This window comes from Ahaetulla prasina, chromosome 13, assembly GCF_028640845.1.
Source record: "Ahaetulla prasina isolate Xishuangbanna chromosome 13, ASM2864084v1, whole genome shotgun sequence".
Taxonomy (NCBI): domain Eukaryota; kingdom Metazoa; phylum Chordata; class Lepidosauria; order Squamata; family Colubridae; genus Ahaetulla; species Ahaetulla prasina.
This window is the reverse complement of record NC_080551.1, coordinates 17,313,070-17,339,874: the sequence shown is the minus strand read 5'-3', so window position 1 is coordinate 17,339,874 and position 26,805 is coordinate 17,313,070. Positions and strand designations below refer to the sequence as shown.

At 40.1% G+C, this 26,805-nt stretch overlaps 2 protein-coding genes across 3 annotated transcripts in view; one reads left to right on the top strand and one right to left on the bottom strand.

Annotated features, from left to right (window-relative positions):
- FGF7 (fibroblast growth factor 7) overlaps positions 1-9,804 on the top strand; it is a 30,668-nt gene extending 20,864 nt beyond the window's left edge. For both annotated transcript variants that reach the window (XM_058156539.1, XM_058156540.1), the window contains exons 3-4: positions 7,254-7,357; positions 8,636-9,804. In XM_058156539.1, the coding sequence (XP_058012522.1) occupies positions 7,254-7,357; positions 8,636-8,830 (299 nt within the window). In that variant the 3' untranslated portion in view covers positions 8,831-9,804. The remainder of the gene's footprint in view (positions 1-7,253; positions 7,358-8,635) is intronic.
- Positions 1-26,805, bottom strand: part of FAM227B (family with sequence similarity 227 member B) — a 97,359-nt gene that overhangs the window by 68,205 nt on the left and 2,349 nt on the right. The window contains exons 3-11 of the mRNA XM_058156465.1: positions 25,647-25,700; positions 23,350-23,596; positions 21,728-21,786; positions 20,543-20,587; positions 19,731-19,835; positions 16,837-16,935; positions 15,016-15,117; positions 12,680-12,806; positions 11,906-12,106 (exon numbers count right to left, since the gene is read on the bottom strand). Coding sequence (XP_058012448.1) covers positions 11,906-12,106; positions 12,680-12,806; positions 15,016-15,117; positions 16,837-16,935; positions 19,731-19,835; positions 20,543-20,587; positions 21,728-21,786; positions 23,350-23,596; positions 25,647-25,700 — 1,039 coding nt within the window. The remainder of the gene's footprint in view (positions 1-11,905; positions 12,107-12,679; positions 12,807-15,015; positions 15,118-16,836; positions 16,936-19,730; positions 19,836-20,542; positions 20,588-21,727; positions 21,787-23,349; positions 23,597-25,646; positions 25,701-26,805) is intronic.

The window sequence follows — 26,805 nt, the reverse complement described above, 5'->3', positions numbered from 1 at the left end:
CTCAGGTGCTTTGGAGAATAGCTTGACTCCCCCTTCTTTGTGGCAGCCCCTCAGATATTGGAAGACTGCTATCTTGTCTCCCCTAGTCCTTCTTTTCATTAAACTAGACATACTGAGTACCTGCAAACGTTCTTCATATGTTTTAGCCTCCAGTCCCCTAATCCTGTTTGTTGCTGTTCTCTGAACTCTTTCTAGAGTCTCCACATCTTTTTTACATTGTGGCGACCAAAACTGAATGCAATACAAGCCTACGTGCTTTTGCTACTATTTTTATACGAAATATTCTGCTCTGCAGATGTCTTCTGCAGAAGCTCGTTAGCAACATCTGATTCTGTCATCTTTCAGCTACATATTCCGTCTACTTCCCAATGTTTTCCTGGCCATTACACATTAGAACAAAACCAGCTTCCTTTTGCTGCCTTTCTACATCAGGCAGAGGTACTTGCAGAAAAAAAACTAGAGAAACAAAACCAACTGGCGGGCTTCTGTCGGCTTTAAGGTGATGAGAGCTGCTGTGGTCCGAGGTCACCACATGTGATCTCCACTCTTCAAGTCTGTGTGAGTGAAATCAAAGTGGTTAGAAAAACAGAGACACGAGGAAATGCCGTATAGCTCATGACAGCTGGAAACATATGCTGCCAGGCTGGGGGAAATTGTTGCTTGTGTTCTCGGCATTAGTCGACATGTAATTTAACAGACTATTTTCTGCTGCTTTTCGGTTTGGAGAACAGCTGTTACCCAATGCCTGCCTCTCAGTGGTTGATTGGATGCTTTAGGAAAAAGAGATTGGTTCCTGCTAATGTCATAACCAGAGGTTTTCTAACTTCTTCACAGTCCTTGATTAGTAGGAATATCAGTTACAATTATGTTAGCTTCTAGGCAAAAGAGTTTCAGCAGTTGTCTGAAACCAGTTCTGAAATCTTGCCAAGAAAACTGCACTTATCGAGGCAGTCAGAAGTCAACGCTCACATGAAGACATGTGCATGCACACACACCAAACACAAACTTACACAAAGAGAGAGAGAGAGAGAGCTTTTTGCAGCCTACATGAAGCTAAGACCATTCATGTTCAGTTTGGTGTGGAGAAAATTCCACATTCAATTCTAACATCATAATCTAAAGCAATGTAGAGATGAACCACAGATTTAACTCACTGACTGGGTTCACACATTGTGCAAGCCAAAAATGTGAGCTGGGTCGTTCTGACTTATTGTACTGTATGAATTTCCTCGCCGTAATTTTAAACCATGATTTATAGCTGACCCTCTGATGCAAATCCACTGAATTATATTGCATTCAATAAGCCATTGTTAAAGAAGTTATAACTTGGCACAATGTATTTATTAGGCCAGTAGAAGGCAGCTTCAATATGTTTATTAAGCTCATGATCATTGTAACTTGCAGCTTTATTTCTAAATGCTTCTAAATATTCCTTCACACAAATTTTCAAACTATATTGCTGCTCTATATAAAGTATTTTTCCTTATATTAATGTATAACTTTGTTATACATTACATGTATAACTTTAGGGCCTCTGTGGCTCAGGCTGCTAATGCAGTCTGTTATTAACAGCAGCAGCCTGCAATTACTGCAGGTTCTAGTCCCACCAGGCCCAAGGTTGACTCAGCCTTCCATCCTTTATAAGGTAGGTAAAATGAGGACCCAGATTGTTGGGGGCAATAAGTTGACTTTGTATATAAATATACAAATAGAATGAAGACTATTGCTAACATAGTGTAAACCGCCCTGAGTCTTCGGAGAAGGGCAGGATATAAATGTAAATAAAATAAAATAAAATAAAATAAAAACTTTTACTAGTCTAGGGTGCCAATTACCACCTACTGTTTGAGATAGGTCTGCAGCATCACTGAAATACAAGTTAGTTTTTAGCTAGACTTCATTACAGGTATTTCCTCAATTTAGGATCACAACTGAGCCCAACATTTTTGTTGCTAAGTAAAGCAGTTGTTAAGTGAGCTTTCCCATTTTATGACCTTTCTTGCCTCCGTTGTTAAGTGAATCACTGCAGTGGTTAAGTTAATAACACAGTTGTTAAGTGAATCTGGCTTCCTTATTGTCTTTGCTTGTCAGAAGGCCGCAAAAGGGGATCACATGACCCCGGGACATGGCAACTTCTCATACATATTATTATTATTATTGCATACAATTGCAATAATACACGAGCACACAATAGTTTTAAGCTTAATGTTAACCGCTCCAATCTTGATTGCAGAAAAGATGACTTCAGTAACAGAGTTGTTAATGCTTGGAATACACTACCTGACTCTGTGGTCTCTTCCCAAAATCCCCAAAGCTTCAACCAAAAATTGTCTACTATTGACCTCACCCCATTCCTAAGAGGTCTGTAAGGGGCGTTCATAAGAGCACAAGCGTGCCTACCGTTCCTGTCCTATTGTTTTCTTTAGTTACATCCAATTAATATAGTTATTACATACTTATATATGCTTACATATTGTATAGTTATTACAAGCTTTTGCTTATATATGCTGTGTGTCAAATAAATAAATAAATAAATAAATAAATAAATAAATAAATAAATAAATAAATAAAACATATGAGCCAATTGCCAACCATCCGAATTTTGATCAGGTGACCGTGGGGATGCTGCAACCATCATGAAAAAGTATCGTAAATCCCTTTTTTTTCAATCCTATTATAACTGCGGACGGTCACTAAACGAACTCTGTTAAGTCAAGGTGTGTATGGTACTTTGGATTTCTTGCTTATAGAGCTTAACTTGCTATGTAGCTAACGTTTGTTTACTTCCTCTTTCTGGAAGCAAGGAAACGTGGAAATGGATGGAAAATGATAATACCTTTGTCTTATTGGAGCCTAGACCTCAAAGAAGCATCCTGAAAAGTAACTGGCCAGTGCAATTCCCAAAATTAGAAGTCAGATAAAAGCTGACTTTTATCTGCTGGGAATTCTGAGCTGTGATTAAAGGACACCAAGCTGCATGATCTAATGTTTGTGTAAAGGAGAATAATTGTTATGCTGAGGACTAATTTGCATTACTGTTTGACAAGCAGTGCTTAGTCAATCCTTCTGCATTATGGGGGATTTTATGCTGACTCCTTTAAGCTGCATTTTAGTTTCACTTGGTGCAGCTGCAATACAATTGCATAGCAAATAAACTGGTTTCCTACATCCCGTCTTCCATAAACACACCATGAGATACCTCATTCGAGATTTCAAAGACATGACAAAGAGTCTCGTGTTTGAAGGGAGAGAATACTATAGAATTGTTGAACATGGCAATTCTGAAGAGCAATGTGTCTACATTATTGCCATTTCTTAAAGCAGGCAGGCCTGAAACAATTGTTTTTAAATTTGTTAGAATGTCAAGGGGAAGGAAGGAAGGAAGGAAGGAAGGAAGGAAGGAAGGAAGGGAAGGAAGGAAGGAAGGAAGGAAGGAAGGAAGGAAGGAAGGAAGGAAGGAAAAAAAAGATACTTTGAATATGTCCTGGAAACCTCTAGAACTATGACTCTATGACACATGAGGAGAGAATGTTGGAAATTAGCCAGTATATTGGACAGTAATATTACTAACTTTGTATCACATTACTTTTTAGAAATGTTATATGGAATAGAATTAATGATTGCCAGACCTGTGTTAGGATAGTTTCCAATGTATTTCTAAGATAGTTATAGGGATTGCATATCCACAAGAGCCTTTCACTTCAAGGAAAGATTTGCCAAATGTATTTTGTGTATGAATGTCTAGGTCTGTGTGGAAATCAGTATAAAAAATATATATATTGGAATACCTCAACAACAAAGCCCTTTTCGCCAGGTTGTTTCTACTTTACCAATAAAAGAGGTTATTTGTAGCTCAGGGTTGAAATGAGGAGTTCGTGGTGCTCTCTGAGCTTGGCTGTTTTCTTACAGATGGTTCATTACCAAACTAGGTAACGTCATCAGTGCTACTAAGGAGTTGGGATTGCTCTTAGTTTATATTAGAATATGCAACCAGAACAAGTTACTAAAATATAAACTTAGAGCAAACCTCACTTTATACTAGCATGGCTGATGTTACCTAGTTTGGATAATGAAATGTCTGGAAAAAAAAAACTCACCAAGCTCAGAGATTCCCAAGGACCTCTTGTTTCTACCTTAGCTGTGTAAATGGTATATTGCAAACATCAAATCTTTGGTAAAATACTTACGGCATAAAATTACACTAAAAAGAAACTAAACTGACTACACCTAAAAGTATTTTATATTCAACGAATAATGGCATCTTTAAAATCTCTGAAGATATCTGCATAGAATACTCCTTTGGTGCGCTTAGATTCTTATCGAAATATTGAAATGAAGGCCACATGTACACTTTTTCAAAACTCTTTTAACACTAAATGAATAGCATCCTGAAAATGAATCATGGAGCAAGATGATCCATTTTAAACACCTTTCATTAAACTGTAAGCAAACACATTGAGAACAGCATCAACCTCCTCATTTGGTATTCATATTTATTCAAATAGTTATCTGATAAGTCATCACCAAGTTTCAAAGAACTTAAAGTTGCATTTAAGATTTGCGCTGCCTCAAGTGGTTTTTTAAAATCTGAAGACTGCCCTCCCCAGGATGCTATATATAAATTGCTTAGCATATGCAATGTGCATGCTCATATGTATGTATATATGTAAATACATATGCAATTGAGAAATATTTGAACGTTAGCACAATTCTTTGGAATCTGAGCAATGCCTAATATGATGAAACTATCGCTAATTCTATTGTGCTTGACTATCACTTGAATCATTTGAGGGGGGAGTAAATATCATTTCGTATTCAAATACATCACTTATAAATTCATTTATAAAGAGAATGACTCATAAATCAAAAAATGGCATAGCGAAGTCATTATTTTCAGGGTCCAGCTGGTCATAGCTGTGAATTTTGACAACTAACTGTTCCAGAGGTAGAAAGAAATTCACATAGCTAATTAGGTATTCAGTTTGTTCATTTAATCTTTCACTTTACGAGGTTTAGCCTAAACCTCAGAACAACTGCATAGCTGTACTTTAAGGAAAAGAACGCATCGTGGTATATTTTTTAAATTTAATTTTTAAGAAAGATATTGAAATTTAGTTTGTCTGCCTATTTCCTCAACCTTTTTCCGTGTACCTTTGAGATTTTTTCTGTATTTGTAAGACTTATTTTAAGCAATGTCCAAAATAGGAAAAAATATGTTCAAACAAATAGTCTAATCCCTTTTTGCATAGCTATTGTCAGAACTACTAACATGGGCAAGGCGCAGTGAGGTCTATGCACCAAGACAGGTCAGACAGTACAAAAGTCCACTGCAACGCTGGCACAGAAAACCCTTTCCTACCGATAGGAACGCCAATTTATCAAAAACCATTAAATGGCAATGTTTCCACATCGCACTATGCCGTAAATGCGATCTGAATGTCCTTGCGGCTTACTTGTTATGTGAAGTCAGCCATTGTAGTTTATAAAACAGGGCTTAGCCTGCTGCATGATCTGTTGGATAAATTATGATTGAGCAATCGTGAATTACGATAATGTGCGAACTCTGAGCCTCTCTGAGCCTCATCTTCATTCAAAAATCCCATCAAGCAGAATTAGATCTGGATTGCTTGTAGCAATTTGTTCTGCAGGCCTGTTTACCTGCTGGTGGAGGAACCCAGCTCAGGGAACACAAAAATAAAAGTTGGAGCTTTCTAATTGTATCTTAAATGGATGTATATATTTTTTTAAAAAAGCAGTAAGTCATGTCTGTGCATGGCACAAATTGATTTTCAGAGGTTATCAGCTTTTAATGGCCATAAAGGATCAGACAAATACTTCTTATCTGCTTGTCAGGTTGCCCTGATCTGTTTTCCATCATTTACAAGCTCTAAAGTTAGTGCCCTCAATGAGAGCAATCCTCTAGTAAATTTCTTAAATATCTTTTTCAAGGTATGCTTTGTTGAAAAAAACAAAACAAAACAAAACCCTAATTCTGTGAACCTTGATTTAATCTCTATTCTTGAGAGTTTCAAAGCCCAGTGCATTCATTTCCATCTGAACAGTAACTCTAACCACCGAAGATATTTTTATTTGTTTCACAAATGACGGAGTCCTAAGGATTCAGTTTGGAAATGAAATCATAAACAGCGATATAAACATTCAATGTCTGCATTCACAAACTTGCGTGGAGATTAGTGCAATTTATGTATATAATACTATGGAACACGGGAGTATCTAGTGTGAATCAGACACCCATTCATAGCCTTTAAAACCATGAGGAATTTTATGTTTGTGACACCTTCCTTAGGGAAAACAGTAGCCGAAGTTTTATAAATAAAAAGAAAAAAGTTAGTTAAACAAAGCAGCTTTGCAATGTCTATGGAGATGTCTCTGTCATTCAGATCACAGTTGGATCCCAAAGGTGCTATTCAAAAGGCAACTGGACTTTCTTGGGTTTTTTTCCTTGAAAGAGAAGGGATACGATACCACCTCTCTCCCGTCAATAATACAGTCCTTTCAGCAGCACCAAGAAGGCTCCACACCAGGGGTGGGGTTCAGCCGATTCAGATGCTAATTTTACATCTGGTTCGCCGAACCAGTAGTTCCAAGGACTGGCTGGCCCCACTCAGTCCCTCCTAGGAGTCTCCATGTGACCCATTTTGGATGACAGGTAAGTGCAGCGCCCGCACAGAGGCTCTAGGAGGGCAAAAAATGGACCTCCCAGACGTTCCGGAAGTCTTGAGGGCTTTCAGAGCCCAGGGGAGGCCGTTTTTGCCTCCCGGAGGTTCAAAGAAAGCCTCCAGAGCCTGGGGAGGGTGAAAAACACCCCCCCCCCCGGTGAGCATGGTGCAGGTAGCCAACTAGGCCACGCTCTCCATGGGCACAGCCATCCAGCAACGGGGCAGCAAACCCATTGCTAAAGGTTCTGAAGCCCACTCCTGGTTCTACACCCATCTGCACTCTGATTCAGGTGACCTTGAGGGCATAGCTAAATCCCCAAAAGGCCTCAACGGCTCTCAGAGAGCGTACTAATGACCAGATGACGGCAAAGCATACAAATCCTTCCATTCCCCCACCATTCAGCCAGAACTGAAGAAGCTTCTTGGATGAGAAGCGAAGCATTTTCAAAGAAAAAAAGCCAGGACGTCCAGTTGCCTTTTAGGGGGGGAAAAAAAGCACCTTTGGACTCAGCTTTGCAATGTTACATCACAAAGAGAGACAACAGTTATGGACCTCACTGTTATTTCCTGCAGGTATTCTCGAAATACGAACGGTGGCGGTTGGAATAGTGGCCATCAAAGGAGTCGCAAGTGAATACTTTCTGGCTATGAACAAGTCTGGGAAGCTTTATGGAAAGGTACTGGCATAATTATTAGAAGCCACTTGCATTAAATGAAAAACAGGTTTGCTCCTGGGGGGCGGCGGGTTGTTTGTTTTTTGTTTTGATCAGCTGTGTCCCCAATCCCCAGTCCCTCAACCGGCACCGGTCCATGGCATGCCAGAAAACCGGGCCGCGCAAACAAGCAGAAGCCCTATCTGCAGGATACAGGCAGCATGAGAAACCACAACCCCTCCTGTCCACGGAAAAACCTCTCTCCGTGGAACCTGTCCACGTTGAACCTGTTGAGGGCCGCTGTTTTATACTCTATTGGCCCCAGTCCATGGGAGTTGCTAGATGATGGTATACGATGAATGGCTCTCATTTACGGTCAGTTGCATTGGAATGCAAACTTCCTGGAGATCAGAGATTTTCTCTGTTTTGACTTCATTCTCCCAGAAGCCACATTTAAAAAAAAAAAAAAAAAAAGAGCCAAAACAAAAGTCAACAGGAAGCAGAAGCTGCTGGCAGGTTGATCTATGGTTTCTTGGCAGTTTTGGGATTCTTTTGGGGCTCTGATTTACTTTACTTGCCTATTTTGCTCTGGGCTCTTCTCCTAACCAGCTATGCCGCCCTTATCCTGCCTCGCTCCCGGAGGCAGATTAAATGCTGAACCATAACTCTCAGCAGCCCATGCAATTGACCTTGTTCGCTTTGGATGATACAGCTATTCAGCAACATCAGGGATGTTATTGATGTAAAATTGGTGCTTATTAAAAAGTGTAAGGCATTTGCATTAGTCAGCAGGTGCATTTTAAGTGGATTGTACTGCCTGCAGGTAGTCCTCGACTTACGACTGGTCGCTTAGTGACCGTTTCAAGTTAGAAAAAAAAAGGGAAATTACAACCTGAAGTTCTGACATTTGAACCGCCCTCTCCCGGTCACGTGACTGCACTTCAGGTGCTCAACAACAACATCGCATCTGTGGTGTTGTGACCACGTTATATGATGACCTCTGCTAAAAATCAGCTCTTATTTCTAGTTTTCGGCAAAAGCGCATCATAGCGAACAATGGCTTCGCTTAACGTCCACCGCGCTCGCTTAATGATCGCTGCAAAAAAAAAGGAAATAAAAATCACACGACCGACCCATTCGATGACTGTTACGACTTACCGACCGTAACAGGAAGGCTTTATTACAGACGTAACTCGAGGACTACCTTAGTTCAAGGACAATAAAATTTTTGTGAAATGATACACACCCCTGCCAGGTATTTTTGGTACTTGACTGATCATCTCGTTTTCTTTTAAACAACAGAAAGTGTGCAATGAAGACTGCAACTTTGTAGAGCTCATTCAAGAGAATCACTATAACACCTACGCTTCAGCAAACTGGACCCACAAGGGGAAAGAAATGTACATCGCATTAAAACAGAATGGAGCCCCTAAAAGAGGCCCAAAAACAAGCAAAGAAGACACTTCCTCCCATTTTCTTCCATTTGCAATATCCTAATCTTATATGAACTATGGACAACCAGTTCCAGCAAAATATATATATATATGTATATATCAAACGAGATATAGATATATATGTATCATTTGAAAAGGGGACTGTAAGAAAGGAAGACAAGCTGGAATACTACTGAAAAACTGAACAAGCTGGACTTGAGCACGATGTTTTATTTTTAAGAGACTGGCTTTAAAAATGAATGAATAAATAAATAAATAAATAAATAAATGAAAATATACACTACTTCCGATTTAGTAACTAAAAGTTGTAAAAAATTGTAAAGAGTTGTACGATCCTTACATTAGCGAAAGAGTAGCTTTGCAGATTCTTAAATTAAATGTACCCTTTGCGCCTTGTTCGTGACTTGATTATCTGACGATCTTTTATTTAAAATAAACCTATCTGCTTCGTGAAACATGGCTGCTATAATAATAATAAAGCAGATGAAAATGTTATGTAAAATATGACGGACTTGATGGCTGCTGGATTAAGTCTTCAGATGATCAAGTCGGTACGAATCGTGAAGGCTAAGCAGTATTAAATACTTCCCAGGAAAAAAAAAATGAGAATAAATAAGGTTTTAAGTATTAAAGCAAATTGAAATTGGAACGCTGTGGTATTCAAGACAATAAAGGTAATATGACAAATGGAAGTTGCATCACTGCAATGTATTCATATCTATCAGTAAGAATGCCTAATGCTGCTCTGAAAGATGTTACAGAATAGTGTAATATTAAATAATATTAATAAGGGAAATGTATTTCATCTCACTTTCCTCAAAATATCCTTTTATGTAACGATGAAGTAAAAAAAAATTCAGACAACATCATATGGGTTTTTATGTAACGTAACCTAATCTTTTTATATAATTCCTGTTTGGGCATATGGCTTCTTTTTTTTCTTTTTTTTCCCTTCCAACCGATATTCATGCTTTTCTGTGGTTACAGCATTAAACTTTATTTTAAGTTATAATTGAACGTTATTGTTTTAAGTTATTTAAGTTGATGTTATTTATAAAAAAAAAATTATCAAGATGCATCTGTTTCATATGCTTTTAATTCCAAAGGAGTATCAAAACAGTCTGGCTTAGCGGCTCTTTCTTTTCTCCTCTTATGACCAGACATGAAGTCTAGTACACAAAACTCCTGCCAATATGTACTGGATAAGAGACAAAAATGACAGCCTGTGGCAATTCTTGCAATGAACGTTTCGGATGCAACAATCCCCGTTTGCAAAACAAAACAAAACAAAAAACCCAAATGCCATGTCGCTCGCCAGTTAAGGCTGCTGCTAATATTTTGAAAGTGACAGAAGTGGCTGCCCCATCAGGAGAAGTCAAGTGGGAGGAAAGAAAAAAAAGAACTCGCCTGCTGCTACGATCCAGATCAAATATGAAGCTATCCATTCAGACGGCAAATTCAGAAGGTTTAATGCAGTGGTTCTCAACCTTTATAGTGCTGCGACCCCTTTAATACAATTCCCCACAATGTGGCGACCCCAACTATAAAATTATTTTCGTTTTGAATTTATCGTGCCTGAAGCCGTATTGGCTGGCAATCTGAACTGCTTGCGATTGCCTTGAGGATGGAGGCATTAAAGCGGAGACTCCTCCCCTATTAAGTTTATCGCGCCTGAAGCCAGATTAGGCTAGCGATTGGGAGTGATTGCAGCTGGCTTGAGAGGGAGACATCAGAGCAAAGATTTCTCTCTTTTTTAATTCATCGCGCCTGAAGCCGAATTCGGCTAGCGATTTGAAGAGCCTGCAGCTGGCTTGTGGAGTCAACCATTGGAGCGCGATTCTTCGACTCGCAAGTATACTTCCCATATTTCCGATGGTCTTAGGCGACCCCTGGCAAATCGTCATTCGACCCCCAACGGGGTCGCGACCCACAGGTAGAGAACTGCTGGTTTAATGGAAGAAGCTCAGAATGGGCAAATCCTTGGATGGAGAAACCAGGCGTGACATTAACTGCAAACCTTTCTCCCCACCCCCACTCCAAAGAACGGAGCCACCATGGGTGAGGGCCAGAAGATATGCATCCAAATGAAAACCAGCTTCTTCCCTTTGGCTTCACAATTGGCACCGCTGGATATATTTTTTTTGCTCCAAGGGGATTAATAAACCAATGGATATGGACCAATTTTCATTCAGAGCAAATGAAGAGAGTCCCAAAGGTGACACATTTGCTGGCCTATCTAATCCAGTATTCTTCCCCATGTTGTTAGATATCTTCACCCTGACTGCAAAAGCAGCCTCCTGTTTATGCCCCCTACTGCAGTGGTGGGTTTCACATTTTGTTCCTACCGGTTCACAGTGTTTAAGCACACTTGCTTTTTGTGCACGCCTGCCTTCCGCGCATGCGCCCAGCCTCAAAAACGTGCCTAAATAGGATGGCATAGAGCCGGGGGGGGGGACCCTTGATTTCCACTACCGGTTCAGGTGAACCGGTCTGAACCAGCTCAATACCACCTCTGCTCTACTGATAGTTGGAGGTGCTGCAGTAACTACGTATATATCACATACAATACTGATCTGTGCATCAAGGATAATAATCAGTAATGAGCTTCATATCTCATGGATTCCTTCAGGAATACCCCACGTGATGTTCCAGAAAATCTTCAAGACATTCCCACATTCAAAACAAAACAGCAGTCTAGAGTACCATAAATCTCCCTATCATTCCTTGTAGATATTGCTGTAATATGACTACAGTTGAAGAACTGAAATAGTATTCTAAAAAAGTTACCGATTTTGGCATACATCATTCCACATAGAAGAGAAGTCCAGTGGTTCAATGGCTTAAGGATGCTGGAGACGGACTGTACTCCAGCAGTTTGAACCCTAGCACCGGGGTGAGTTCCCATCACTTGCTTCAGCTCCTGCCAACTGAGCAGCTTGAAAGCATGCAAAGTACAAGTAGACAAACGGATACAGAGCATGAACAGAACACACCGACAGGCAGCCAGACAACTACTTTACAGTAGCACTGTAGTCTCCTGGTGAATGTAACGTCGGTATAAATAAACTCCACAAAACTCTCGAATAACCATTGGATAATCCCTTTTCTTGGTACTTACAGGTTTTTGTTTTTGATCTTGATGTTGACCTTGAACTGGATCCTGACCATGACCATGACCTGGATGTTGTCCTGCTTCCAGGCTGTAGTTTCATATGCGATGATATCGGAGAAAAGGAGTCTTTCTCTGCAATGGATTTTCTAGGCTTTTCCGTGGACGGACACTTCCAATTTTTCCAAGCAAATCTCTGTGGTTTAAAACCTGTAAGAGGTAAAACTAATGAACTGAATAATACTAACCAACCAAATGTTTTTGAAGTAGATCAGGGGTCCCCCGAAGTCTTCAGATCATTGGCCCTTATATGAAGTTGCAGATTGTTCATTGATCCACAAGCAATTTAATAAATACCACACTACTTTAACTAACGTTACTTTGAATAGCGGGACTATAATATGAATAATGATAATACTGTAACAGCAATAATGCAGGGGTGAAATGCTCCTGCTTCAGACCAGATCGCCCAATCTGGTAGCGATGGCGGCGGGTGGTTTGGAGAACTGATAGAAAAAATCCCTGCCCCGATCAGGTCCGAACCGGGAGCATTTCACCCCTGGAATGTGTTCAAATTAAGGCTGGACCATCTGTTTGGGATGCTCTAATTTGGGTTCCTGAAATCAGATGTTCTCAGTGTCTTAACTATAATTTCTACCCGAATGATACTTTTGAAGAACCCATAAAGGAAGAAAATAACTGAGTAGATGCAATTATGTAAAACAACTACTGAGATAAGCTACTGCCAACAACTGCAAGGAAAAATAGTCAACATTCTAGTACCTCTGATCCACAGGAAAATTAGATCCATCAATTCGTCTTTAAACTGATCGTTGAAACGATGGCAAGCCTCAGGAAAAGCTTCACAGAAAGTAATGTAAATGGCTTGGGACAAGCAGTCAGGATACATCTGCCAAGTTGCAAATTAAGTTCATTGTAAAAATTGGGTGATGCTTAAACAGGCATTCAAATATTGCTGAATCATTAGCTGTGACAAAAATACAAGGATTGTCCAAGAACATCACAGGTTTGGGTGGCAGTTTAAGCTTACTGCAAAGCAAATGAACTTATGGGCAAATCAGTAAGGAGACATCTTCATCCATTTTTTTAAAATTACTTAAAATTAATTTGATCACACTAATTTTTTTGGTAATATAACGTTACATGGCATAGGGCCGGGTTACTTACGGGACCGCCTGCTGCTACCGAATACCTCTCACCGACCCGTGCGCTCTCACAGAGAGGGACTCCTCAGGGTGCCGTCGGCGCGACAGTGTCGTCTGGCGACGCCCAGGGGAAGGGCCTTCTCTGTGGGGGCTCCCGCCCTCTGGAACGAACTCCCCCCAGGACTCCGTCAACTTCCGGACCTCCGAACCTTTCGCCGCGAGCTTAAAACTCACTTATTTATCTGCGCTGGACTGGGTTAGTTTTTAAATTTATGGGTTTTTAATGGGTTTTTATCTTAAATTTTTAATCTTGGCCAATTTAATAAGTTTTTTAATTGTATTTTAATCGTATTTATATTGTATTATTGTGTATTTTTTATCTGGCTGTGAACCGCCCTGAGTCCTTCGGGAGAAGGGCGGTATAAAAATTTAAATAATAAATAAATAAATAAATAAATAAAAAGCCCTAGTATTTTAGAAGAGGCAGCTTCTATTTTAGAAAAGGCAGCTTCTTCTGTGAAGACACAGAACAGGCAGCTTAACCTGAGACCAAAAGGTATGTTAGAATTACCTTCTCCAATTGCTGCTTTTCAGATCAGCTGAGGCTGCAACATACTAGCTGGGAGACTATATTTATTTTACTTAATCAATTTCTAAGTCTGCCCCATTCCTTAAGATTCTGGGTAGTTTACACAGGGCTTAAAAACAATTAACAATTTTTAAAAAAACAACCATTCTAGGGAGAAAAACAGTATCAAAAATACCAGTTGACACCTCCATGGAAGTCCACAGCTTGTGGAAAGAATCTTCCTACAAGCCAGCGGGTACAAGGGCAGTCACAAAAAAGGCACAAGGGGTCCAGAATCAGGACCACCCATTAAGTTCAATTTAAGCTGATCTATTGCTCATGCCACAAGGGACGCAGTGGCTCGGCAGTTCAGTGGTTCGAATCCCTAGCGCTGTGTGACGGAGTGAGCTCCCATTCTTGTCCCAGCTTCTGCCAACTTAGTAGTTTGAAAGCACGTAAAAAATGCAAGTAGAAAAATAGGGACCACTTTGGTGGGAAAGTAACAGCGTTCCATGCTCCTTCAGCATTTAGTCATGTCAGCCACATGACCACGGAGACGTCTTTGGACAGCACTGGCTCTTCAGCTTAGAAACGGAGATGAGCTCTAGAGTCGGGAATGATAGCACATATGTGCAAGGGGAACCTTTACCTTTACCTATTGCTCATGCCTATATACAAAAATCTAGTCAACTGACAGCCAGCACTAAATTGGCGCTAGATAAGGTTTAACAGAATTCAAGAGGGGTTGGACTTAGACCGTTTGTGGGAACACAATGATTCCAGGCTGATTCCTCTCTTCACTCTGCCCCCAAGCTCTGCCTGTCCTTCGCCTACAGAAGGCAAACTTTACCAGTGCTATGACAGGGATGGGACCTGAAGTATGTCAACCTCGTCAGGTCTTATAATATATCTAGAAGGCACCAAGTTGCTTACAGGATGAAGTGAAGGATGTGACATGAGGTCACCACCTTTTCTTATCAAGAGGTTGCAGTTCTTACGGTGAGTGGTCATTGCCCAAGGAATTCTGATTATGGAACAACCAGCAAATATGTAAATAAATTATAACCTCTTTTCCTGCTCTGTGTTATTCAGGAAGGCGTTAGCTAGATTCACATATCTCCTTATTAAGCTTTACTAGAGTTGTATGCTAAGTAGTTAAGATTACCACAAATCATTAAAAAAAACAAAAAACTTCAGAGGCAATAACAGAGCCTGAAGGCATGTCACAGAATGAAAGGCTGAAGGATTCTGGTATGTTCATCAACAGAAACAGATTAAATTAAGAGATAATGAGATAGAAAGACGACACACCTTTCGTTCTTCTCTGAACAGGACAAATCAAAACTGGAAGGAGTAAAATTCAGAATCGCAAACAATGCCATTACCTGAAGAAAAGCATCTTTAATGTAATTGGGGATGCTCCAGAGAAGCATCACGTAGCTATCGGATATTCTGTCGAAAAAGTGGTCCTGTTCATCTTGATCAGGCTTGAAATAATCAGGAGAAAATGTTAAGCAAAGTCTATTCTACCGTTAAAAACATCTGTACAGAGTTGCTGTCGGTAGTCTTGAATTAATGATAAATGTTTAGCCATTTTTACCACACACTGCCAAAACTAGACCTATCCAGGTAGGTCATTAGCAGTTGATCAAAGTAATATACAAATGCCATAAGCAAGACTGCAATAAACTTTCTTTTAGCACTTTTGTAAAAGTAATAATGCAATTAACCCAACTAAGTTTGGGGGACTGAAGTGGCTTAGAAGGTCAAAATAATAAATAAACAAACCCAGCTTAAAGTAGTTTAATGCACTGTTATGAGCAGGACAGCTCTCTTTCACACATCCAGCATCCCTGGATTTGCCTGAAGGCACATTTGCATGCCTGACATAACTTCCTAAGCATTCCAACATCATACCTGTGCTGCATTTAAATACAGAAATAGCTGTGAGCATGAAAAAGAAGGGAACATCAAGACTGGGTTCTAACTTGGCCAAAACTTTATATTAAAAACTTGGGAGAAAAAAAGAATTTAATATATATCATCTCTGAAAACCTCAGATCTCTGAGTGGAAGAAAACTACATTGAATCCAGCTGTTTCATTTAGTGCTAAAGAACCCATCATTCCTTGCTGCACAAGACAATATCGCAATATTACAAGAGCAAAAAATAGATTCAAGCTTAATGTCAACTGCTTCAAACTTGATTGCAGAAAATATGACTTCTGTAACAGAGTTGTTAATGCTTGGAACTCATTACCTGACTCCATAGTCTCTACTCAAAATCCCAAAATCTTCAACCAAAAGCTGTCTACTATTGACCTCACCCCATTCCTAAGAGGACTATAAGGGGCGTGCATAAGAGCACAAAAGTACCTACCGTTCCTGTCCTATTGTTCCCTTCATTATATCAAATTAATTTAGTTAATGCATATTTTTTTACTTATATATATATATATTTTCTTCAAGATATGTTGTTTTATTTATGACAATGTTTGTGTATACTGTTGTGACAAAAGAAATTAAAAAAAAAAAGACATCTTATACAGTAGTGGCCAAAATTGTGGAAACCTTTTCGGGAAAGTATATTTTTGAGGTTTGATGGCTAATAACACCACTTTTTTGGAGGGGGGGGGGGAGTTTCAAGATAATCATATTCCACTGTTGCAATGGCCTGGGAATAGTCCAGACCTTAACCCAATGGAAAATCTATGGAGCCAACTGAAGAAACTTGTTAGTCAGAAGCAACCCAGCAATAAAACCCAGTTAATAGAAGCAATCCTTCAATCTTGGTTTCACATTATAACAGTTGCAGAACTAAAAGACTTGGTTCACTCCATGGGAAGACCTGGTAAGGCCATCATTCATGCTAAAGGTCACTCAACTAAGTATTAACTGACATGGTGATAATTTTTGTAGATCTTGTTTTTTCTACGTGTTTCACTTTTCTTCTTTATACTGTAACTGCTATTCTAATAGCAAATCCTTCATAAAAGTTATTGTATTAAATTTTTGATTAAATTATCTTTCCATGGATATATAATTTTATGGTACTACTCAAAAAAAAAAGGTGGTGTTATTAGCTGGTTTTAGAAAATACACTTTTCCCAAAAGGTTTCCACAATTTTGGTCCACTACTGTACTGTAATCACTGTTTGTTTGTTTTTTTCCATAAGGTGAAACATGATAAGATCTTCAGTTTTGTACCTGGAACTTATGAAGAAACCACCACCAGAAAGAATCCTGCAAAATCGCAAGAGATGCATCAGAAAAAAACAGCTGCTTCAAAACCGGAGTATTCACACCCTATCAAAAAGAAAAAGAAAAAAAAAGACACAGGAAAATGAAGTGGACATTTTTATGCAGACACATTCATCTTCAAGGGAGTCCATTTGTCCCAATGGTTATGTGTTCAACATGGTTCAAAGCTATTTACTTAACAGCAAACCTATTTAGAATTAAACCGACAAGTAGTATTTTAAGTTTCTTTTTACTTCGTTAACTGGTTCTGTAGAAATAGAACCACTGATTTATTGCACTGGTTGCAGACATTTTATTAACCGAGTATTCTATCTTGGTGGTTCCACCCAAAAAGTTATGGAAATGGAAAATACGAATGCTATGAAAAATAGATTAGGGATTTATTCCAATGGGCCATAGTTATCTCAAAACAGAAACTGCTGCAGGAAACTAGAACACCTATTTTGCTGTAGCGCGAACACGGCAGACCGACAGCGGATCTGGATCAGCCCTTTATTCATGCCATGTTGGCGCAGAGGTCATCAACCCGGTAAGAGACCTTGTGTTGTGGTCCACCAGCAGCCTGCGGAGCTGGCAGCAGAGTCGGACAATGAGGAGGCTGGGGAGGACCATGGGCTGGTCCTGGAGTCTGAGGAAGGCTCGGACAAGGGCTCTGCGTCGGAGGCAGAGAAAGGGCCATCTGGGAGGTACATGCTGCCTCTGGAGCCTCCAGAGTTGGACCTCAACGAGGCAGAGGAACAGGAGGAGCCTGTTCCCAGTGCGTGCATGTGCACAGCTTCCAGAAAGCAAGAACAGTTAAAACAAAAGGGACAACTCAGGAGTAGGGCTTAGAGATGATTGGCCACTCCCATAAAACTTAAAAGAGGAGCAAAGGCACGTGGGCCTTTGCAGGAAGCAACGTTTGTTCATTCGGTTCAGCTTAAAGCCTGAAGCTCTGTTTTATTCTGGACTCCGTGTGGCTTTGCCAATTAAGTCTTTGGCAGGGTGTCAAGGGTGGGTGATTATTCCGAAGGACTTCTTCCGAAGGACTCTTTACAACTAATTGGGACTCCTCTGTGAATGAACAGAATTCACAGCTGTTGCAATAAAAGAGGTTTTTGAGACTGCTCGTGTGTTCTAATGACTCAGGAAGCCGAGGTCAGAACACCTTGTACAGAAGTGAACTTGGTTCCAATCTCATAAATTGAAGCAAAATCTAAATTTATGGGACCTCCCCTGGCTGTAGGATTTATCATGGGAACAAGAATGGAAAGAGAGAAAGCTTGCTGTGCCTATTCCTCCCAAATATCTCTTCCAATTCTTATGTCACATGGCAAAACTAACCACAATCTGACGAGGAAGCAGTGCTGTACAGTTAGTCCTTGACTTACAACCATTTGTTTAGTGACTGTTCGAAGTTACAAGGACACGGGGAAAAGTGACTTCTGACCGTCTTTCACCCAATCCCTGTAGCATCCCCATGGGTCATGTGATCAAAATCCAGACACTTGGTAACTGATTCATATTTACGACGGTTGCAAGGGTCCCAGGGTCATGTGATCACCTTTCGTTAACATCCTGACGAGCCAAGTCAATGGGGAAGCCAGCTTCACATAAACAATAGTGCTACTAAATTAACAACGGCAGAGGTTCACTTAACAGCTCTGGCAAAAAAGGGTCGTAAAATGGGACAAAGCTCATTTAACAACTATCTTGCTTAGCAAAAGGAATTTTGGGCTCAGCTGTTATCGTAAGTCGAGGATTAACAGTACAACACTGTCAGGAGATTCAGCTGCAGTGTGATCGCTGGGACATTCCAGGACAATTAAGGAGTCAAGTATCTTCATGCATGCCCACTTTGTGTTTGAGACATCTATTTCAAGAACCTTGGTAATGTATGGAGCATATAGGAAATGCAGTCATAGATAAATACTGTATCTACTCAGGGGAGGAATTTTTACAGACATTCCTGAACTACAGTCTAAGGACCCACAAGGAATTCTTAAGTACTTGTAAATCTGCTAGTGATGCCAGCGTGCCAGCTTATTAAGTATTTCTTCCAGCTGCCTTTAGTTCTATATTTATTTTTTAGTTGGTTTGTAAAATATGCAAGATACTTTCTTTTCTGGCCAGTTCTACACACAAAGCAAATAAACTCTACGTGAAAGTCCAGCTTTTGGGGGGGAATTATCTTTTAGAAATCTGAAGTTTTCTTGTATGCAATTCGTAACACGTGGTTAACCAAGATGACTACTGTTGTCAACCAATCAACAGAGCACTCCTACAGCCTTGTCAGACGGTTCCAAATCTGGAACACTCTGACAAACTGTAATGTTTTGCCAATTGTTTTCCTGCAAATTTTCTGACCTAAAAAAAAAAAAAGAAAAGGCTTCACAAGAAAAAACTTGTGAAGCGGAGGGAGAACAAGAAGGAATTAATCCTGGATTGCCCCCCCCTAAAATCTAGATTTATTTGACTTTTTGAAGGAAAATTTAAGATCAGATTCTGCTGGCTTAATTTTGTTTCCATGAAGTGATAGGTCACAAATCCACATTAAAAGTAAAAAACAAACAAACCCTCCTTTAAATCATGCTTGATTTTCAGTGACTTAACAAAATTGTAGTTTTCCTGGCAAAAATATAAAAGCTGTTTGCCATCTTCAATTTTCTGGGTTTTTTTAAAAAAAATCCTAATATAATGTCCTGTCCTTTTCTGTAGTGTCACATTCTGGCAATTACAACAGCAAGAATATATTTATCCCAAATTTGTCCCAAGGTCTCACTTGCTCACAAATTCCTCCTGTTTTCACAAACATGTAATCAATTTGGTGCTGCAATTTAAGTTAAATTAAAAACTGATACCTTGAAAATTTGGAGTTTTAGAACCAAATCCCAGAGATGTGCAGGTTCTAGATTGTTTGGAAGTTTTGTAAGCTTCCACAAATTGAATCCAGAAAAACTGAAATTCTAAAAAAGAAAAAGAGCCACAGTCATCATCCCTCGCGAAGCGGCGAAGTTTGAAATGCATCCTGTCACCAGACATTTTTCTTTTTTCTAAACAAAAAATCTAATTATGTGGATTCCTAATCCAGAGCAGCACATATGATGAAATGCTTTGTTTTGAATGTCCTGTTTCTACTGACCATTCAGATGCTATTGGATTAGGGACATATTTTGGGTGGAAGGAACAGCAACCAAAGGACCCATGGCTCTACATGTCCAGCATTCCAATCCAACAAAAACTATAACTTCATCAGAGCAAAACAGATTTATTTAAAATTGTTAAACATACTTCATACAATGACTGAGTTTGCATAGCTTATTTAAACCATAATATGGGTTTAGTTTTGTCCCAACAAGGGATAAAAGATGCTTGAACAAAATAGTTTTTCCATGTTTTAAAATAATTGCTTGGCAAAAAAACCAAAGCTGTAATCTATATCCTCCTCCAGAATGGTAGCCTTATTGCTTAATTACATTTTCAGGTTCAGATGATAAATACTTTGCATGAATTAATTTTTAGAGCTCTATTCCCAGTGGTTTGGAATTGATTCATTTCATCACTGACTTCTACACCATATGTGGTGTAGGGTTTCCTGCCTAAGCAGGGGGTTGGACTACAAAACCTCCAAGGTCCCTTCCAACTCTGTTATTCTATTCTAGTCTAAATTTACCTCCAAGTCTCTGCTACTTGAGTCTTTTGTAGCTTCAGTAGGAAACTGAAATACATTTGAAAGAAATACATCGTAAAGATATGGAACTAGAGTAGATGTAGTCCAGATATAGAAACAGAGAAATTTTCAAGGGGGAGGAGGGTAGAAGTCATGCAAAATCCCATCCACTGAGACATGGCACAGTGCAACATTAATATTATTCTGCTATGAGAGCTTAAGACAGTGATGGAGAACCTTTTAGAGGCCGAGTGCCCAAACTGCAACCCAAGACCCACTTATTTATCGCAAAGTGCCAACACGGCAATTTAACCCGAATAATGAGGTTTTACATAATGATAAACAAGGCAGAGTTCAGCTAAATGTCATAATAAGTGCACTTTTATGCCCCTTCATTTTTTTTCTGCTTTTGAAATATTACGTTTAGCAACAATAAAAAAGAAAAAGTTTTGTAATATCATTTCTCTTCCCCCCCTCTCTCTTTCCCTCCCTCTCTCTTCCCCTCCCTCTCTCTCTCTTTCCCTCCCTCCCTCTCTCTCTCTCTCTTCCCCCCTGCGGGAGAAACGCGATGGAACTGGGCTGGGGTGTGGCCATAGCAAGTGCTCTGAGTGCCACCTCTGGCATTGGGTGCCATAGGTTCGCCATCACTGGCTTAAGAGAAGGTGTACTGCAATTGTTTCATAGAGCAAAATTCAAACATTAACTATACGTATTAATTTTATTGGCCTATCATTTAAATAAAACATTTACTTACAAGAAGCTCAAACATCCCATTTATGCATTATGCAATTTAATACAAAATACTGAATGAATAAACCAGGACAAGCAGATTGTTGGAAGTCACCTCACTTTAGGTGGGGGAAAAAACAAGGAAACTTTTTATACATAAAACACTTTAATGGAACGATGTCCCTCCAGAAGTTGTGGATGCTCCAACACTGGAAGTTTTTAAGAAGAGATGGGAGAACCATTTGTTAGAATTGGTAAAGGGTTTCCTGCTTGAACAGGGGGTTCAACTAGAAGACCTCCAAGGTCCCTTCCAACTCTGTTATTCTGCTGTTCAGGGTTGTTTTTTTTACCCTAAGAGCAATGCAAGCAAACTTCTTAGCAGACTCCAGTTTTCTCAGTGAGGCAATCTATCTCTTAAGGGAGGGGAGAAGGGATATCCAATGCATGAGTGACCTTTACCTCAATTTTTATTTTCTTCTTTGAAGCATCCTGGGATTCAGGAGATGATGTTACATCCACTTAAAAGCAAGAAGAAAAGAAGCTAAGAATTTAAAACATATTTTCAAGCATGTACAATTAAGACATCTTAAAATAATGGAAGATATTGGTCAATGTGAGAAGAAAGATAAGTTTTGTTAGGATTCCTAAAGTTAACACCTGAATTACATAATATAAGTAACTGCCCAAGGCCTCAGATCCAAATATTAATCATGTTGTTCTATCCATTAATCAAAAATTAAGTTTCACTGAGTCCAACAGCACTTAAGCTCTAGATCACTGAAAATATGCTTGTGCTTGATACATACAGACATACACACACATATACACACATAAACACACACAGACACACACATATGCAACCAGGAATTAGGAAGGCATCAGTCCAAGTGACTTCAGTCCAAGTACAAAAATGACTTCTGTGGAAAGCAAGAGATGATAGTTCAGTAGAACATCTCCTTAAAGAATACTCCTACATAAGACTGGGTTTTAAATCCACTTTGGCCACTGAAGGAAAAATTTCCCTGCTGCTGCTATGAGCCAGACCACAATTTCTGAGCCTAATTTTCTGATCACCATCAACTCTACCAAATAGGACACATCTGCTTTCTTTCTAGGCAAGTGCCAAGTATCTGCTGGCCTACAAACAGGACATGGTGGAGACTTCACTCGAATCCTTGGCGTGGTAGCCAGGGCAGTTAAGTGAATGCAGGGTCTCTGATTTGGAAATGTCTAAATGTATCCCAGACAAATTTACACTGCTGTGTTTCAAAAGAAAATCTAATCACATCAGCATAGCAAGATAAACTTATCATTATTTGCCAGAGGGGTATTTTTCAGTGGATCCTAAGATGAATACAAATATTACTGTAATCATAAGCTAAATAAGAGCAGTATGATAGCCTAGGGACTTGTATATAAGAAATAGAGAGCTACGGTAATCAAGTGAGATGATCAAATTCTGAGAAGGCATTATTAGGTATATATAACTGTTTTGACATTGCCTTTTTGACGTTATTCAATGCAGGTTGTTGCCTCCAAGCAGGAAACCTATAAAACTAGGTATCTATGGGTGCTCTCAGTCATCCAGGTCGTGGTTGTCCCAAAAGTGCTTTTTCAAAAGGCCACTGGGCTTCGTTTGTCCTTGAAAACGTTTTGCTTCTCATCCAAGAGGCTTCAGCAGTTCCAGAAGGTTCTGCACCCATTTGCACTATTCAGGTGACCCTGAGGGCACAGATAAACCTCCAAGTGGCTTCAATGACTCTCAGAAAGAGTGCTAATGACCAGATGACTTCAAGGAATATAAATCCTTCCATTCTCCATCATTCAGTCAGAACTGAAGTAGCTTCCTTGGATGAGAAGCGAAATGTCTTCAAGTCCAGTTCCCTTTTGAAAAAGCACCTTTGGGACTATAAAACAGCTATATAAAGTTATTTGTCTGAACTGCTTGAGCAGGGGGTTGGACCAGATGACCTCCAAGGTCCCTTCCAGCTCTTATTCCAAGTTCTAAAATTAACTGATACTGATTCCTCCCCCCCACCCCCCACAAAAAAATGGACTTATTGCCTAAGAGACAAAATTACCTTGTCCTGGCTGCTCAGCTGTTTCTGATTTTTCTGATTCCAATGTAAATATATGTTTAGCATGCTCCTGGACTTGTAGTTTACACTCATCTATTCTTTTTTCCAACCTGGAAATAATTTCATATGGCATCGGAGCATTATCATAAAGATACTGGGCAATAGTATCCACAGGGTAGTCATTTTTTATCCGGGAAACCAAGGGATAAGGATTCACATCTGGCAAGTGTGGGACTCTTGGCCAATTATCCTGCAAACAGCAATTATAAAATAAATGTTAAGCAGAAATAATGTTAAGTGTCTGTTTTATACATGGAGTCACGAAGTACAGGCAGTCCTTGACTTATAACCCTTCATTTTTGTTGTTGTTGTTAGTTGTGAAGTCGTGTCCGGCCCACTGCAACCCCATCGACAACGTTCCTCCGGGCCTTCCTGTCCTCTTCCATCCTCTGGAGTCCATTTAAATTCACGCCAACTGCTTCAGTGACTCCATCCAGCCACCTTGTTCTCTGTCGTCCCCTTCTTCTTTTGCCCTCAATCGTTCCCAGCATTAGGCTCTTCTCCAGGGAGTCCTTCCTTCTCATTAGGTGGCCAAAGTATTTGAGTTTCCTCTTCAGGATCTGGCCTTCTAAAGAGCAGTCAGGGTTAATCTCCTCTAGGACTGACCGGTTTGATCGCCCTGCAGTCCAAGGGACTCGCAGGAGTCTTCTCCAGCACCGGAATTCAAAGGCCTCCATTCTTTGCCGCTCAGCCTTCCTTATGGTCCAAGCTTCACAGCCATATATTGCAATTGGGAAAACCATAGCCTTGACTAGACGCACTTTTGTTGGCAGGGTGATGTCTCTGCTTTTTAGTATGCTGTCTAGATTTGCTATATCTAGGCCAGGAGGAAGCATCTTAATTTCTTGGCTGCAGTCCCCATCTGTGGTGATCTTGGAGCCCAGGAAAATAAAATCTGCCCCTACCTCCCTTTCTTCCCCATCTATTTGCCAGGAATTGCCATGATCTTAGTTTTCTTAACCTTTCATTTAGTGTCTTCTAAAGCAGGGGTCTCCAACCATGGCAACTTTAAGCCTGGTAGACTTCAATTCCCAGAATTCCCCAGCCAACTTTGCTGGCTGGGGGATTCTGGGAGTTGAAGTCCACCAGGCTTAAAGTTGCCAAGGTTGGGGACCCCTGTTCTAAAGTTACAACGGCACTGAAAAAAAAGGGACCGATGGCTGGTTTTCATACTTAGGACCGCTGAGGTATCCCCATAGTCATGTGATCCAAATCCAGCTGTTTGCAACTGACTCATGATGGTTGCAGTGTCCCGGGGTATGTGTCATGTGATCCCTTTTCGCAAACTTGAGACAGTCAAAGTCAGTGGAGAAGCCAGATTTGCTTAACAACCGTGTTGCTCACTTAACCGTTGCAGTGATTCACTTAACAACTGTGGCAAGGAAGTTCGTAAAACGGGGCAAAACTCACTTAGCAGATGTCTTGCTCAGCAACAGGAATGTTGGGCTCAGCTGTGGTTGTAAGTCAAGGACTATCGGTGTAACACCGAACACTGGAAAATTTTGCCAAGCTATGTTTCCCCGTTGCTGATAGCAAAAATAAGGAGATGTATTGAATCTACAATTCGTATTATACTATTTTTTTTGTCTCTCACAGTATTGACTTAATTGCCTTTTTCTCTCACATAAGGTAAAGGTAAAGGTTTCTCTCGCACATATGTGCTAGTCGTTCCCGACTCTAGGGACGCTGTTCATCTCCGTTTCAAAGCCGAAGAGCCAGCGCTGTCCGAAGACGTCTCCGTGGTCATGTGGTCAGCATAACTCAATGCCAAAGGCACACAGAACTCTGTTACCTTCCCATCAAAGGTGGTCCCTATTTTTTTACCTGCTTTTGAACTGCTAGGTTGGCAGAAGCTGGGACAAGGAACGGGAGCTCACCCCGTTACGTGGCAGTAGGGATTTGAACCACTGAACTGCCAACCTTTCGATCGACAAGCTCAGCGTCTTAGCCACTGAGCCACCATGTCCCTCACGTAGGCTATGTTTTTCACACAGCATTTCCTAATTACCTTTCAGAAGTTCCATGATAAGCTGTCCAGTATTAACCACCATACCTGCATCTATTCTTTCTTTGCTGAGCTATGATAGTTAATCTATAACAGGGGACTCTAAAGATCTCCAGATGTTTCAAAATACACAATAACCATCCCCGGTGTTTACTGTTACTACTTTTAATGAAATTTTCATACCATTTCCCATGCACTCAAAGTACTATTAAAATTATTTCATAAACATACATACCAAATTGAAAAAGGCCAAAAATTCATCAAATGTACCAGGAAGTTCTACAGTTTCCTATAAACACATAAAGATAACACGTCTTATAAAATAAAGCAGACCTGGTTATACTGTAATATACTTACTCCTTTCAGTGCTAGTAAGCCTGCAAATTGGGTTTTGCTAATCTAATATGCTGAAGAAATATTATGATCAGAGAAATAACATTTAAAATATGTGGGCTATTCTTATCAAATTCTTATGAAATAGACAGCTATCTTACTGTTTCTTGTAAAACTTACATACATATGAACTACTAGGCCCATGATGGTGAACCTATGGCATGCGTGCCGGAAGTGAACCACAGAGCCATCTCTCCAGGCATGCCAGCTGTCACCATGCACACGCCAGGAGGCTGAGCTTCTGGTTTCTGGTGCACACATGCGTGCTGGCCAGCTGGTCTTCGCATGCACATGTGCACCGAAACCAGACCAGGTAACTGGCATGCACGCACACACCAGAAGCTCAGCTTCCTGGCATGCGCATGAGCACTGGGGAACTGCTCTTCCTGTTTCTGGTGCCCCCCCTCGCGCGCACTCCCATTTCGGCACTCCATGCCAAAAAGGTTCACCAACACTGTACTAGGCCATTATGGTTATTCAACAAACCAGTTTAAAGAATTCTGGCTTAGCATTATATGTAAACCAAGCCCTTGTATCTCAAATCCTGGGTACACAATCATCCAAAATGTTGACAGAACATTGCAGGGTTTTCTTCTGACTTGTTTGGGGAAAATCTCCTTATTTTCATTGAAATATTATATGCTGCCAGCAATTTCAGAAATGGAGACTAAACATCAGAACATTGCCTTTGCCACTTTGATGAATTTTGATGTGGTTATGTTCCTGTATTGCCATCAAAGACTGAAGTATAACTGAGCGTAACATTTGGCATAGTATAAGCACATAATGACATTTTGCCCAGACATACTGAGCATACCATGGCTAAAATAAATATGTGAACACGGGACATTTCTTTGTTATTTCTGAAACAGGGTGGAAAAAGTCAACAATGTTATTTTAAAAACTTCTTAATTCTTATTTTTTTAAAAATGAATTGATCCAGAAGACCTTTCACCACCAGCACCATTATTGAGCACTAATTGAGCACTGGCTGATTCAAT